General features: G+C 51.7%; 1 protein-coding gene across 1 annotated transcript in view; it reads left to right on the forward strand.

Moving 5' to 3' along the window:
- The window catches only part of CIBAR2 (CBY1 interacting BAR domain containing 2), a 46,129-nt gene that overhangs the window by 13,824 nt on the left and 15,528 nt on the right, over positions 1-16,777 (forward strand). Inside the window, exons 3-5 of the mRNA XM_060254179.1 lie at positions 3,287-3,355; positions 5,654-5,755; positions 16,400-16,405. Of these exons, the coding sequence (XP_060110162.1) occupies positions 3,287-3,355; positions 5,654-5,755; positions 16,400-16,405 (177 nt within the window). The remainder of the gene's footprint in view (positions 1-3,286; positions 3,356-5,653; positions 5,756-16,399; positions 16,406-16,777) is intronic.

Genomic DNA, 16,777 nt, shown 5'->3' on the forward strand with positions numbered 1-16,777 from the left:
CATGTAGGACTTAGCATTTGTTATTTTACTCCCAGTTTACCCTCCCTTGTAGTTTTAAGTAAAGCAATCGTATTCTTTTAAACACACAAACGATCTCTGCGTATTCTCTGCTTACTCATGCCTAACTCTACTAAACAATATTTTTCTCTAAGTATACCCAATACCCCTGCCAGTCAGCTGATCGACAGGTAAAACCATGCTACTTGCTCACTCAGCGCCCGGGCAGGCAAGCAAGAGCTCGAACGAACCGCATCCGGAAAGGGCGCCGTGGCTGCTCCCCACTTCCTGGAAGGGGAGGAAGTGGGGAGAAGAAGACTGCAGATTTATACCCCGCCCTTCTTTCTGAATCAGAGATTCAGAGCGGCTCACAATCTCCTTTCCCTTCCTCCCCCACAACAGAAACCCTGTGAGGTAGATGAAGATATTGGATTTATATCCCGCCCTCCACTCCCAAGAGTCTCAGAGTGGCTCACAATCTCCTTTCCCTTCCTCCCCCATAACAGACACCCTGTGAGGTGGGCGGGGCTGGAGAGGGCTCTCACAGCAGCTGCCCTTTCAAGGACAACCTCTGCCAGAGCTATGGCTGACCCAAGGCCATTCCAGCAGCTGCAAGTGGAGGAGTGGGGAATCAAACCCGGTTCTCCCAGATAAGAGTCCGCACACTTAACCACTACACCAAACTGGCTCTCCGCACTCTTATAGAGCCTGACGGTCATTGTAGTTCCCTCCCTCTCCAACAGACCTATCCTTGCTGCTTGGCAGGCAAATCTATACGTAAACAGTGAACAAATGGATCAGCCGGTGATTATCATAGAATCATAGAGTTGGAAGGGACCTCCAGGGTCATCTAGTCCAACACCTTGCACAATGCAGGAAACTCACAAATACCTCTCCCACACCCACATAAGGAATAAGAAGATAGAAGATATTGGATTTATACCCGGTCCTCCACTATGAATATCAGAGTTTCAGAGTGGCCTAAAATCTCCTTTACCTTCCTCCCCTACAACAGACACCCTGTGAAGTGGGTGGGTCTGAGAGAGCTCTCACAGAAGCTGCCCTTTCAAGGACAACCTCTGCCAGAGCTCTGGCTGACCCAAGGTCGTTCCAACAGGTGCAAGTGGAGGAGTGGGGAATCAAACCCGGTTCTCCCAGATAAGAGTCTGCACACTTAACCACTACACCAAACTCCCTCAGGAGAAGGGAGCAGTCGTGGCGGCCTTTCGGGAACCAGTTTGTTCGAGCTGCCGCTGGCCTGCCTGGACGCTGAGTGAGCTCACAGCGCTGTTTTACCCGCCTGGCGCCCTAGACAACCACCTAGTGGGTGAGCCGGTCCTGCCGACAATGAAAAGAAGAACAGCCCTATGAGAAGTAGAAGGTTTACTGGTCAGGCCTGGCCGTGCTACGCTCAGAGGTGGCTTTTATCTCATTTGGAGGGGAGAAGCCCAGCAGTTTAAGAGCAAAACTTTCTCTAGCATGACAATTTCCATGATACGATCTAGACATACAGTTTCATCCCAGTGCTAGGGCTGCCACCTCCAGCTTGGGAAATTCCTGGAGCGGGGTGCCAGGAGAGGGCGGATTTGGGAGACAGATGGGAACTCAGCACAGATGTGATGTCGTGGAGCCCACCCTCTGAAGCCTCCATTTCCTCCGGGGAAACTGATCTCTGTAGTCTTGAGGTCTGCTGCAAATAGCGTAGGCATTTGGGCAAATCCTCACCAGTGCTCAGTCGAGAGGACTGGGGTGGCGGGAGAGGACAATGCAGCACAACACAGCGACATGACTTCCTTTCAAAGCCCTGGAAGTGAGATCACGGCGTTGAGCAACTCTCTAGGAGTTCTCCACTCGATATGGTCTTTACCACAGAGATCTGGAAAATTCCTAGAATGCCATGTGACAGCGTGAGGTCCCAGGAGTCGCCTGGAAATGATGTTCCCATGTTGTGTGACATTTCTCCCTCCCCGTGACCCGCCCCTCTATTGTCAGGGAAGGCTTGTTAACCCTGGTTTTTAATTCTGGGAGAACTCTTCCCCTTAAAGCATGGTTTCCCCGTTCCTTTTTCTCTCACAATTAATTAAATTGTTGAATTGTATTCTACTGTTAAATATTGTATAATGTAAATTATTGACTTGTGTTGTTAGCCGCCCTGAGCCTGCCTCGGCAGGGAAGGCGGGATACAAATAAAAATTGATTGACAACAGCCTTGAAAGGAAACTTAGGCTGAGAGAGAGCAACTGCCCTAAGATCACTCAGAGGACTTCATGATCAAGTGGGGATTCGAATCCAAGTCTCCCAAATCCTAGGGTGGCACCCTGACCACCATGGAGGGACAGTGGCTCAGTGGTAGAGCATCTGCTTGGGAAGCAGAAGGTCCCAGGTTCAATCCCTGGCATCTCCAAAAAAAGGGTCCAGGCAAATAGTTGTGAAACACCTCAGCTTGAGACCCTGGAGAGCCGTTGCCAGTCTGAGAAGACAATACTGACTTTGATGGACCAAAGGTCTGATTCAGTATAAGGCAGCTTCATATGTTCATATGTTCATGCACACTGCCACTCAGTGGGGGAGACTGTTCCCTTATCCCCTGTTACACTTTTGTTAATGCGTGTGAACCCTGACAGATCTAAGATGGCAAGCCAATGTAGACACTTTTACTGTCCTTCACCCCATACGCCAGGTGATCCTTCAGGGAGCCGCGCAGATACCTGCTGCCATCTTCTCTGGAAGGAGGTCTCTGCACCATGTCTGCCCACATAGCTTAGCACAGGGGTGGTCAAACTTCGTTAATGTAAGAGCCACCTAGATTGTTTGGGGCTGATGGGAGTTGTAGGCAAAAAACATCTGGAGAGTTTCTGTTGGCCACCCCTGACTTAGAATAAACATCAGATGTTTGAGAGCCACAAGACATGAACATCAGATGTTTGAGAGTCACAAGATGGCAGGAAGGAAGGAAGGAAGGAAGGAAGGAAGGAAGGAAGGAAGGAAGGAAGGAAGGAAGGAAGGAAGGAAGGAAGGAAGGAAGGAAGGAAGGAAGGAAGATGGGGAGGGAGGGAGGGAGAGGTGGAAAACAGCAACTTTAAATGCATTCTCCAAGCAGCTGGCTGTCTTGGAGAAATGATTTAAAGAGAGAAATGCCTTCTCCAAGTCAGCTGAATGGGTGAGGGGTAGGATTTTGAGGACCACACCATATGTGTGAAAGAGCCACGTGCGGTTCCCCAGCCGCAATTTAGCTACCCCTGGCTTAGCACATCTCTTTTTACAGCACTCAACACGCTTTCTGCTTTAGGTGGAGAGGCTGGAAATGAAAGTCGTTCAACCCCTGAAGGTGTACGGCCCTCTCATCAAACAAACCCGGGTGAGTGAGGAATTTAAAAGCCAGTCCCCCACCAGGTTCCCCACATTTTTATCCTGTCCTTCCCTAAAGGAGGTTGTTTCCCCTTCTCCACACAACCCCCCAGTGAAGTAGAGGGAGTTAAAAGTGACTTGCCAGAGATCACAGTGAGTTTTATGGTGGAGTTTGAACCTGAGTCTTTTCAGCCTGGTCCAACATTCTTAACAACCATACAGCACCTTGAATTCTGTACCCAGCATATATTTTCTGGATTCTCATGGGGCAATGGTCCTGCACCCCACTAGGGTTAGAATCCTAGAATTCCAGAGTTGGAAGGGGCCGTAGAGGCCATCTAGTCCAACCCCCTGCCCAATGCAGGATCAACCTAAAGCATCCCTGACAAATGCCCTTCCAGCCACTGCTTAAAGACTGTCAGTAATTGGGAGCTCGCCACCTTCCTCAGTAGCCCATTCCACAGTTGAACTACTCTTATGGCATCTCTTAAGCCTTCCCACCCTTTATGTAGACCCTTTAGTGGGAGTCCTCTCCTCTGCCGCCAACAAGAACAGCTCCCTGCCCTCCTCTAAGGGACAGCCCATCACATACTTCAAGGGGAGGGACGGTGGCTCAGTGGCAGAGCATCTGTTTGGTAAGCAGAAGGTCCCAGGTTCAATCCCTGGCATCTCCAAAAAAGGGTCCAGGCAAATAGGTGTGAAAAGCCTCTGCTTGAGGTCCTGGAGAGCCGCTGCCAATCAGGGGAGGGACGGTGGCTCAGTGGCAGAGCATCTGCTTGGTAAGCAGAAGGTCCCAGGTTCAATCCCCGGCATCTCCAACTAAAAAGGGTCCAGGCAAATAGGTGTGAAAAACCTCAGCTTGAGACCCTGGAGAGCCGCTGCCAGTCTGAGTAGACAATACTGACTTTGATGGACCGAGGGTCTGATTCAGTAGAAGGCAGCTTCATATGTTCAAGAGTAGGGCTGCAAAGGCCCCAGTCTGGGCGGGGGTTCCCCAACCCACCAGCCCACATTGGGCCAGCGGGGGAACCTCCTCCGACATCACCGGCACGATGACATCACCCAGAAGTGACATCATCGTGGCATCGGCGGCATGCAGCAGCAGCCACTCTAGGCGTTTCTGGGAAAGCTCTATGGTTTTCCCGGACGCTCTAGCCACTTGGGAAGGGAAACTCTACGGTACCATAGAGCTTTCCCCTCCCAAATGGCTAGAGCGTCCAGGAAAACCATAGAGTTTTCCCGGAAATGCCTAGAGTGGCCGCCGTGCGACATCACCAGTGTGATGACGTCACTCCTGGGCGACATCATCACGCCACTGTTCCAATTGAAGACAGTCCCCCACTGGAGGCTGCAAGGGACTTGGCAACCCTATTCAAGAGAGCGATCCCGTCGCCCCTCAGGCTCCTCTTCAACAGACTGAACCTTCCCAATTCCTTAGCCTTTGCTCGCAGGGCCTGGGCTTGGTTGCCAGCTCTGAGTGGGGAAATAGCTGGAGGTTTTGGGGGTGGAGCCTGGAGAAGGCGGGGTTTGGGGAGGGGAGAAGCTCAGCAGGAATCATTGCTATAAGCAGCCATTTTCTCTGGGTGAATCGACCTCTGTCGTCGGGAGATCAACTCTAATACCGGAAGATCCCCAGGCCCCGCCTGCAGCTTGAGAACCCTAACCCCAACGATTTAAACTTCTCAAATTCTACCATGCAAGACTGGGACGATGGAGAATGAGCAGGGAGACAAGCATTTTGTTCCTGGCCTGTTCCCACCTTTTTTGAGTCCAGCCGCACTTTTAAGACTAACAAAAGTTGGTCCTAAAGGTGCCACTGGACTCAAAATCTGTCCCGCTGCTCCAGACCAACACAGCTGCCCACCTGGATCTGTCCACCTTTTTCGGTTAGCAAATTCTGTACAAAACAGAAGAGTGCCGGATTAAACCCTGCGGAGGCCCTCAGGCAGTCGAAATCTTGGGGGTCCCCTCGCAAATTAGCTCAGAGTCGGAGCGCCCGCCCCACCGCCCCCACTGCAGCCTGCAGGCCCCTTCTCAAAAGCCCCTTTGACGAAGCTGCGGAGGAGAGGCAGAGAGTGGCAAACTTGGCGACAGCACCAGCAGCAGCCGCACCAGGCAAGTCGGGCAAAGAGCAGCTCAGTTGCTGGCTGCACGGGCAGGCTGGGAGGGCTGCAAGCAGGGGGGAAACTGTGTGTGGGGGGGAGCTGGCCTGGGGCCCCTAAAGGCATGGGGACCCATAGGGCAAGTGCCTACTTGGCCTAATTGTTAATCTGGCTCTGAAGCAGAATGCTTTTGTTCCAATTGACAGGCGGAGATCAAGAAGTTCAACAGCGCCCAAAACAATGAGATAAAACAACTGGAGAAGCTCGAAAAACTCCGGCAGAAGTCACCGTCCGACCGACACATGATTGTATCCTTTCCAGGGGGCCTTCATGTCGCTTCTAACTCTTCCCTACCGCAAAGGCACTCCGGCAACGATTTCTCACTAGCCGTACTTCCGTCGGATTTCACACTATCTGTCCCAGAGCTGTGACCTGCTCCGCCTCTTTTGCGCAGCAAACAAGATCCTCTAAAACCCAGTTTCTGTCTGCTGCGCGGAAGACGCAGAGCGAGTTACAGCCCTGGGGCAGAGAGAGTGAAATCCGATGGAAGGCGGAGGAGAGTGAGATTGGCATAAGGCTAGAGGGAAATCAGTCTGCGTTTCCCAGGATTGCAGACCGAGCTCTGCTTTCCAGAAGGCTGTCCGCTTGGGAAGGCAGAATTATTGAGCCCTCTGCCAAGGGAGGTTTGTGTTTCAAACGAGGCTTCCTCTGGAGCTTCCTGCAGAGCTGTGGAATCCAAGGAAGCCTACTGGAAACAGGCATGCTCAGGGAAAACTGTCTTCTTGCATCAACAAGGAAAGGTAAACAGATCCTTGCAGGCCGGCAGCTCGCCACTTGTGAGCTAGCAGGGGCTCAGAGAAATGGGATGAAAACCATATGAATGTGACAAGTTTAAAATAAGAACATAAGAGAAGCCATGTTGGATCAGGCCAATGCCCCATCCAGTCCAACACTCTGTCACATAAGAACATAAGAGAAGCCCTGTTGGATCAGGCCAATGGCCCATCCAGTCCAACACTCTGTGTCACACAGTGGCCAAAAAAAAAAAATTACACACACACACGCACACACTGTGGCTAATAGCCATGATGGACCTCTGCTCCATATTTTTATTTAACACCCTCTTGAAGCTGTCTATGCTTGTAGCCGCCGCCACCTCCTGTGGCAGTGAATTCCACATGTTAATCACCCTTTGGGTGAAGAAGTACTTCCTTTTATCCGTTTTAACCTGACTGCTCAGCAATTTCATCGAATGTCCGTGAGTTCTTGTTTTGTGAGAAAGGGAGAAAAGTACTTTCTCTACTTTCTCCATCCCATGCATTATCTTGTAAACCTCTATAGGGTTTACTAAGCTGCAGGGGAGAGGCAGAGAGTGGCAAACTTGGCAACAGCACCAGCTTGTAAACCTCTATAGGGTTGCCAAGTCCAATTCAAGAAATATCTGGGGACTTTGGGGGTGGAGCCAGGAGACACTGAGGGTGGAGCCAGGAGCACAATTGAATTCCAAGGGGAGTTCTGGCCATCACATTTGAAGGGAACACACACCTCTATTGGAAATAATGGACAGGGGCACCTTCTTTGGGGGCTAATGGAATTGGACCCCCAGTCCACTCCTTTTGAAACTTAGGGAGAGTCATTGGATGCTAAACTACAAATTTGGTGCCACTACCTCAAAAAACAGGGCCCCCCGCAGAGCCCCAGATACCCGCGGATCAATTCTCCATTACACCCTATGGGAATCAGTCTCCATAGGGAATAATGGAGTGCCCAGCAGACATGTCCCTCCCCTCCCATGCTTTCTGATGACCCTGAAGCAGGAAGACGGCTTCCAAACCGGGGGATCCCCTGCCCCCGCCTGGGGATTGGCAACCCTAGTTTAAAAGGAAAACCCTCAGACTATATTCTCCTTTCAGGAAGTACAAAAGTGAACAGGCAGATTAGAAAACCCACCCTGGAGGCATTTTAACCCAGGAATTGCCAGCAGGGTGCCTGTAGGTTCCATAGTGCCCACCAAGTGGTTTTAGAAACTGGATGGGGTCAGGGGGAGTTTTTGCCCTTAAAGCTTCTGATGTAGGGTTGCCACCCTCCAGGTGGGGCCTGGAGATCTCCCTCTTTTACCACTGATCTCCAGCAGGCAGAGATCAGCGCCCCCCCCCCCCCCCCGGAGAAAATGGCAGATTTGAAGGGGCGACTCTATGGCACTGGACCATGCTGAGGACCCTCCCCTCCCCAGACCCCACCCTCTCCTGGCTCCACCCCCAAAACCTCTAGATATTGTCCAACCCAGACATGGCAACCCTACTGATTGGCCATCGGAGATCCGATTGGCAGTGCAGGCTTTTAAGAAATGTTGCTTTACCTGCAGCTGCCCTCATAGCACAAGGATCTTCACTAGATGAGGGGCAGTAAGCTGCAGCAGCCATTGCATGGTTGACTCCACCTCCTGGGGCAGCCATTAAGAACATAAGAGAAGCCATGTTGGATCAAGGCCAGTGGCCCATCCAGTCCAACACTCTGTGTCACAGAAGAACATAAGAGAAGCCATGTTGGGTCAGGCCAGTGGCCCATCCAGTCCAACACTCTGTGTCACATAAGAACATAAGAGAAGCCATGTTGGATCAGGCCAATGGCCCATCCAGTCCAACACTCTGTGTCACAGAAGAACATAAGAGAAGCCATGTTGGGTCAGGCCAGTGGCCCATCCAGTCCAACACTCTGTGTCACATAAGAACGTAAGAGAAGCCATGTAGGATCAGGCCAATGGCCCATCCAGTCCAACACTCTGTGTCACAGAAGAACATAAGAGAAGCCATGTTGGATCAGGCCAATGGCCCATCCAGTCCAACACTCTGGCGTTTTCGCACACGGCTTACCCCGGAGTGACGTCCCTCTTCACTGCGCAGCATCTGCGCGGATTTCGCACCAACTGCTCCGCAGAACCCGGAAGAGCCGCAAAGAGCCGCGGCTTTTGCGTTGCAAATGTAAAGTTGTTTTTTGGCGGTTTACATTTGCGACGCAAAAGCCGCGGCACTACGCGGCTCTTCCGGGTTCTGCGGAGCAGTTGGTGTGAAATCCACGCAGACACTGCGCAGTGAAGAGGGACGTCGCTTCGGGGTAAGCCCTGTGCGAAAACGCCCATCTGTGTCACACAGTGGCCAAAAAACCCAGGTGCCATCAGGAGGTCCATCAGTGGGGCCAGGACACTAGAAGCCCTCCCACTGTGCCCCCCCCAAGCACCAAGAATACAGAGCATCACTGCCTCAGACATAAGAACATAAGAGAAGCCATGTTGGATCAGGCCAAGGGCCCATCCAGTCCAACACTGTGTCACTCAGTGGCCAAAAAACCCAGGTGCCATCAGGAGGTCCACCAGTGGGGCCAGGACACTAGAAGCCTCCCATTGTTACCCCCCTCCCCAGCACTATTCTGTGGTTTCTTCTGCCCCACTGTGTCAGAAGGCAAAGGCTCAAAAAAGGTAGGGGACCTTTCATTTAGCCAAACATGCCAGAGGCACAACCTATCTGCTATTCCAAGTCTCAGCGCAGGCATTGAATTTAAGAAGACAAGAGTGCCACTGTACATGTGCAGAATACTTCTCACCATTGAGTCTAGGCAGGGCAGGGCTGGCCAAACATGCTTAATGTAGGAGCCACATCAAATAACATCAGATGTTTGAGAGCCACAAGAAAGGAAGGAAGGGAGGGAGATGGGGAGGGAGGGAGAGGTGGAAAGAAAGCAGCTTTAGCTTTAAATACATTTTCCCAGCCACCAACTAGCTTGGCTTGGATAAGTGATTAAAGAGAGAAATGCCTTCTCCAAGATGCTGAGGTGGTGCTGGGGGCTTCAAGAGCCACACCATGTGTGTGAAAAAGCCACAGTTTGGCCACCCCTGGCTTAGGGGCATGGCTCCCAGAAACCCTTCATCCTCCTCCTTTTGTTTTAGAAATGTAACATTACCTCAAAACCAACCCCAAAGCTGCATCCAAAATATCCCTGTGCCGAGCTAACATGCACGAACTGCATTCTTTGCAGACGAGAGAAACCAAGAAAGTGGCGATTCCAGCCCAGCTTTGTGCAGATGTCTCCCAAAACAGCAGCCTAGCTTAGAAGCAAAAAAAGCAGCTCAAACTACACCAAGCATGCATTTGCCATTCGTTTCCTTCGGGTCCCAGGTTCTACATTTCCCCATAGCTTCCTGGTACCCGCAAGTTTAAAATATCCTAAAGAAGCAGGGGCTCTTTCCCTTCACAAGACGTTTATCCTAATTGGGGGGGGGGGGGGGAGATACCTGTTGGGAAACGAGGCACTGCAGGGTAATCCAGAAGGCTCAGCTAAGATTTCCGTCTCCCCCCCACCCCACCCCACCCCGCAAAAGATATTTTAATCAGAAGTTCCTTCCGAACTAAACCCTTTTTCCAAAGGGAGATGCTTGCAGCGGAAAAATCTCCAGGCGAGATTCTCGAGGGGGAGAGAGGTGCTTTGACAGTCTCTTAATCTCTCCAGTACGCAGCTCCTCGGCTGCTGAGAGATCAGCAGAAAGGCAGGAAGCGGCCCAAGGCAGCAGCCGTGAGACCTTCCAGGAGATGAATTCTGCCCCCCCCCCCCGGCCCCAGGTACACAGGGGGCCTTCATTTCTCCTTCAGCTGCAGCCAAAACCATTCATCTCCTTGGAAAGTACTAGGTTTGAAGCATGAGGATGCTCAGGAGATGGTGAATTCAGCTCTTTATTCAGTGATTACAGCCGGCGCAATCCCAAGGGCGCATGGCGGCCAAGGCAGGCGCCCCCCTCGCCGTGCTCCACTTGCACCCCCATTTACACCCCCCCGCCCCCGCTTGCCACAAGGACGCTGAGCCATACCTGCTTCCTGGAAAGGAGAGGAAGAAACTTTCTCCAGAAGTCTCTTCAAAACACATGCAGATGCCGAAGCTGGTATGGCTCGGGGTCCTCGTGGCTGGGGGGGAGCTGGCTGCGGTGATGGCGGCAGGGTGAGCTTCGGGGTGTGGGGGGGTGGGAGCTGGCGGCAGGAGGGTGAGCTTCAGGGGGGTGGGATGGAGCTGGCTGCGTCGGCGGCAGGGCGAGCTTCTGGGGGGGCTGGCAGGAGCGCAGCAGTGGGGAGGGAGCTGGCAGCAGAGGGGGGCAGGGAGGCAAACTAGGCGGTTGTCTTGGCCACCAGGGGGGAAGCCCAATTCGGCGACCCTCCCTCCCAGCACCCTAGGCAACCACCTAGTTTGCCTAGTGGGCGAGCCGGGCCTGATTACAGCACAGTGATAGGAAGACTGAACTGGCTCGCAGGGCTAAAGATCCTGCTTATAAGCATGCAAATAACCCATCACACACAACTACAGGTGCAGTGTGACTGGCCTACAGACCCCTAATTGGCCCCCTCCCAAGCTCTGCCAAGTCTCTGATTGGCCCTAAGGCCAAGGTCCAGTTTTAAGACATACCACCCCTGCATTTAAAACAGTTTTAGAATGCAGCCCTCTAGGTCGGCTGTAGAAGAAGAAGAAGAGTTGGTTTTATACCCCCCTCTTCACTATCCGAAGGAATCTCAGAGCGGCTTAACAATCGCCTTCCGTTCCTCTCCCCACAACAGACACCCAGGGCCGGCGTGTGGGAGTAGGTGAGGTAGGTGGCTGCCCAGGGCGCCACCTCGCCGCAGGGGCTCAAAGCAAAGTTTGCTCGGAGCGAAGAAAGCCCCTACCCACCTCCCTCTGAAGCAGGAGAGGGGACTAGGCAAGGGGCAGGGCTGCGTGTTCTTTCAGGGCTGAGAAAGAACACTTGCACAAAGCGCGTTGTTGCGATGACGTCCCTTCTGGGTGACGTCATCGTGCCCCGCGTGCTTTGCATGCGCAATTAGAGTCCTGGGGAGGCGGGGTTCTGCCTGGAGTGGCAGAACACCTAGCACTGGGGCTGCAGACACCCTACGAGGCAGGTGAGGCTAAGAGAGCTCTGAGAAAGCTGGGACTGGCCCAGGACTTGTGTCTCAAAGCGCCGAATAACCATCGTCCCTCCCTCCCCCCACAGCAGACACCCTGCGAGGTAGGTGGGGCTGAGAGAGCTCTGAGAAAACTGGGACTGGCCCAAAGTCACCCAGCTGGCTGCACATGGAGGAGGAGTGGGGAATCAAACCCAGTTGCTGCTCTTAACCACTACCCCGCTTTTCTCTACCTTAAGGAGTCCCCAAGCGGCTTATGGCTGCCTTCCCTTCCTCTCCCCACGACAGACACCCTGTAATTGAGGCTGAGAGAACTCTGACTGGCCCAAGGTCTCCCCAGCAGGCCTCAGTTGTCCAGATTAGAGTTCACGGCTCTTAACCTCTATACCACACTGGCTCTAGAGCAGTTAGGTTTGAGACTGTTGACACCTTAGAGACTGACAGATTTAAAATGACACATGCACACCGTTGAAAAACAACCACCACCAATGGTCCACTCTTGCAAGAATGAATCACGGCCCCTTAACCGAACATTTTAGACAACCTTGCTAGACCGTTTGCAAGATCCTGAACCATGCAGACTTTTGGCCTAGAACCATTCGAATGCCCACGAGTTCTTGTATTGCGAGAAAGGGAGAAAAGGACTCCTTTCTCTACTTTCAAGAACTCGTGGGCATTCGATGAAATTGCTGAGCAGTCGGGTTAGAACGGATAAAAGGAAGTCCTTCTTCACCCAAAGGGTGATTCACGTGTGGGATTCACTGCCACAGGAGGTGGTGGCGGCTGCAAGCATAGCCAGCTTCAAGAGGGGATTGGATAAAAATATGGAGCAGAGGACCATCAGTGGCTATTAGCCACAGTGTGTATATATATGTGTGTGTACATAATTCTTTTGGCCACTGTGTGACACAGAGTGTTGGACTGGATGGGCATTGGCCTGATCCAACATGGCTTCTCTTACATTCTTATCCCAATCTTAAGAGATGGGAGAAAATAGCCCTCATAAACAATGTTCCCTCTAGGTGGTATCCTATTTTAGTATTGTATATTTATTTCACCTTTTATTGGTTATGAATTGGACTTTTATGAATTGTTTGCTGGCCTATGACTGTTATAAATACATTCATTCATTCCCTCTAAGCTGCAGAGTCTTGTGGGCAAAAGTTCTACTTTGTGAGCTCCTGGCATTCAAAGTTGTGAGCTACTGAATCAGTTGTTATGCTCTAGGGCAGAGGTGGCCAAACTGAGGCTCATATTGTGCGGCTCTTGAAGCCCCCACCACCCCACCGGCAGGCTTGGAGAAGGCATTTGGCTCTTCTCCAAGTCAAGCCAGCCTGCAGCTTGGAGAATGCATTTAAAGTTAAGAGTTGTTTTCTTTCCACCTCTCCCTCCCTCCCCCATCTGCCTGTCTTGGAGCTCTCAAACTTCTGATGTTCTTACAGCTCTCAAGCATCTAACATTTATTCTATGTGGCTCTAACATTAAGTAAGTCCGGCCACCCCTGCTCCGGGGTCATTTTTCCAGAGCTAAGACAAAAATACGTGAGCTGGAGGCTAAAAATCTGTGAGCTAGCTCACGCTAGCTCAGCTTAGAGAGAACACTGCTCCAATGTACCCTGGTTCAAGGCCATTTTAAGAGCCCCGTGACGTAGAGTGTTAAAGCTGCAGTGCTGCAGTCCTAAGCTCTGCTCACAACCTTTCGATCCCCGGTGGAAGCTGGGTTTTCAGGTAGCCGGCTCAAGGTTGACTCAGCCTTCTATCCTTCCGAGGTCAGTCAAATGAGTCCCCAGCTTGCTGGGGGGAAAGTGTAGATGACTGGGGAAGGCAATGGCAAACCACCCCGTAAAAAGTCTGCTGTGAAAATGTTGTGAAAGCAACATCACCCCAGAGTCGGAAACAACTGGTGCTTGCACAGGGGACCTTTCCTTTCAAGGCCATTTAGAGCTTTAAAGTAATCATCAGCACTTTGAATCGGGCCCAGAAGTCATGGAAAGCCGGTGGAAGCTGTTCTAAGCACCGGGGAGACGTGGTCTCAGTATCAAGAGCCAGCCAGCCAATCGGCTGCAGAATTCTGCACCAGCTGAAGCTCCCAAACCAGCTCCAAAGTCAGACTTGCGTAGAACGGGCTATGCCAGTTGGAAGAAAGCGTTTTCTTCCCACCTGCTTTTGCAACAGTGTCAAGCTGGCTGGCTGCAGAGTACCTTTTGGGATGCCAGCCACAGGGGCTGACGTGTAATCTTCCAATTTCTGCAAGAAGGGCCATACTGGCAGAGAAACAAGGTCAAGGCGCCTTTCTGTCTAGAGATGAGCCCTTCGTGGGGCCTCCCGCCAACCGCTCCTGTCTCCTGGAATCCTCCTTCATCCTCCCACACTTCTCCCCACTCAAGTTTTCTTAAACCAGTCCAGAGGCAGAGCGTTTGCAGATGGAGAGATACCAAATCTCTCCCCCTCGCCCCCCCCCACTGCGCTGCAGTTTTCAGGTCTATAAAAGCACTTGGCTGCCCTCTGCTGTCGGATGTGCGCACACAATGCGCCCGTGGAATTGATGTTCTCCCTGCAAACCACCAGCAACGTTTGCTTATCCAAAGAATGCAATTTGCTTTCATGCACCAAAGCCATTTAGTTAAGGTCACAGGGAGAATTATAACTGGACGCCGACTCTCTACAGCCAGTTTGGTGTAGTGGTTAAGCATGCAGACTGTTATCTGGGAGAACCGGGTTTGATTCCCCACTCCTCCACTTGCAGCTGCTGGAATGGCCTTGGGTCAGCCAGAGCTCTGGCAGAGGTTGTCCTTGAAAGGGCAGCTTCTGGGAGAACTCTCTCAGCCCAACAAACCTCACAGGGTTTCTGTTGTGGGGGAGGAAGATAAAGGAGTTTGTGGGTCCCTCTGAGATGCAGAGTGGAGGGTGGGATATAAATCCAATATCATCATCATCTTCATCATCATCTTCTTCTTCTTCTCCTTCTCTTCCTCCTCCTCTCTCTCTCTGTTGCAGTTGACTTATGACAACCCCAGGAAGTTGTAAAGACCAAAGACTTTCAGAGGTGGTTTGCCATTGCCTGCCTCTGCATACCAGTCTGGGTATTCCTCCCATTCAAGTGCTAACCAGGGCAAACTGGAGTCTAGTGGCAATTTAAAGACAAAGCTTATTCCAGCATGAGCTTTCATGCATTAGAGCACACTTCATCGGATGCATGACATAAGCCACCACATCGCTTTAGATACACCACAGAAAAGTGGAGGGACATGACAAACAGAGAGTAGTGAGACATTTAGTTCCTTCAAGCATCTCTATCTTTCCTCCTCTCTTTCCCTGGGCCAAACACCTCCAATCTGCAAGTTTTCCAGCCTCTCCCTGTTCAAAGAGTCCTTCTCTCAGGTTCCTTCTCTCTTCCTTCCATCTCTGGACCATAAATCTTTCTGCTGAAAGCTCTCCATTAGACAACCAGGCTAGCAAGAACTTCAGAGCATGTATCTATGCACCATCAAGTCATTCCATTCCATTCCATTTAATTTACTTTTTAGATTTATACCCCGCCCTATCCCGCAAGCGGGCTCAGGGTGGCTCACAACAATAAAACAACAGAGTTAAAGGAAAAAGGAAAAGTCCCCTGTGCAAGCACCAGTAATTTCCAACTCTGGGGTGGCATTGCTCTCACAACATTTTCACGGCAGACTTTTTACGGGGTGGTTTGCCATTGCCTTCCCCAGTCATCTACACTTCCCCTCCCCCAGCAAACTGGGGACTCATTTGACCGACCTCGGAAGGATGGAAGGCTGAGTCAACCTCGAGCCGGCTACCTGAAAAACCCAGCTTCCGCCGGGGATCGAACTCAGGTCATGAGCAGAGCTTAGGACTGCAGCTTTAACACTCAGCGCCATGGGGCTCTTACACAGAGTTAAAACAATACCATAAAAACAGACCTTACAGAACAGGAACAGCACAGTAAACAATCTTACAGGCACAGGCAGTAAACAGCATGCGGCTGATGGCTAGTAGCATAATATAACACCACAATGGTGAAATGCTGGCGGAAGTGATGACTTTCAGAAGATGCCTGCTGGGTTAATCAAAATCCTGGCGGAAGAGCTCCGTCTTACAGGCGCCGTGAAACCTTGATAAGTCTCGCAGGGCCCGGATCTCCAGCGGGAGCTCATTCCACCAGGTAGGGGCCCTGACCGAAAAGGCCCTGGCCGTCGTTGAAGCCAACTGGGCATCCTTAGGACCAGGGACTATGAGAAGATGCTGAGCACCAGACCTCAGAGCCTGGGAGGGGTGGGGGAGGGTTCCATATGGGGAGAGGCGGTCCCGAAGCTATGCAGGCTTCTGGCCGTAAAGGGCTTACTCATAACCGACTGATGGTGACCCCTGCAAGGAGTTTTCAAGGCCAGTGAGACGCAGAAGGGGTTTGCCCTGGCCTTCCTCTGCAGAGCCTTCCCTGGTGGGCTCCCATCCAGGTACTGACCTCAGCAAGGGGCTTTCAGGGCAAGTGAGAAGCAGAGGTGGCTATTAGCCACAGTGTATGTGTGTATATAACATTTTTTGCCACTGTGTGACACAGAGTGTTGGACTTGATGGGCCATTGGCCTGATCCAACATGGCTTCTCTTATGTTCTTATGTTCTTAGGTGGTTTGCCATTGCCTTCCTCTGTAAACCCTTCCTCGGTGGTCTCCCTTCCATGTACCGAAACGGCTTAGCTTCTGAGATCAGGCTATATCAGGGTTGGCCAATGGTAGCTCTCCAGATGTTTTTTGCCTACAACTCCCATCAGCCCCAGCCAGCATGGCCAAAGGCTGGGGCTGATGGGAGTTGTAGGCAAAAAACATCTGGAGAGCTACCGTTGGCCACCCCTGGGATATATCATACCAATCCACATCTCCGAGAAGAACTAAAACTGAAGGAAAACAGATGCAGTGTTTTGGCAACGGCTTGGTCAGGCAGGCAGCTTCCACTCGAATTGTTCTTTACCCTTTACCTTTAAAAAAAACAAAACCCTTGACTCCAATTTCTCAGTCACAGGTAAGAGTTTACGGCCTCTCTTCCCTCCCCCAGAAGAGACGAGCACTCTGATGCAGAGCAATGTATGCGCTCAAAACAGGTGAGCAGCTCAGGGTGGTCCGTTCATTTTGCAATTACTTCAGAAAGGACTGCTCACTAAGTAAGATGCGTAAGACGGGGTATGCTCACAGTATCCATTTAGCACTGCTTTGATCAGTTCCTCCTGGTACCGGGTGGGAGAAATGCAGGGCTTTCTTGGTAGCAGGAACTCCTTTGCATATTAGGCCACACACCCTTGATGTAGCCATTTCTCCAAGACAGGAGTCCCCAACCCTGGGGCCACGGACCGGTCCCAGTCTGTGGCCTTGTTAGCAGCCGGGCCACACAGCCCCA

This window comes from Heteronotia binoei, chromosome 14 (genome assembly GCF_032191835.1).
Source record: "Heteronotia binoei isolate CCM8104 ecotype False Entrance Well chromosome 14, APGP_CSIRO_Hbin_v1, whole genome shotgun sequence".
In the NCBI taxonomy this organism is placed as follows: Eukaryota; Metazoa; Chordata; class Lepidosauria; order Squamata; family Gekkonidae; genus Heteronotia; species Heteronotia binoei.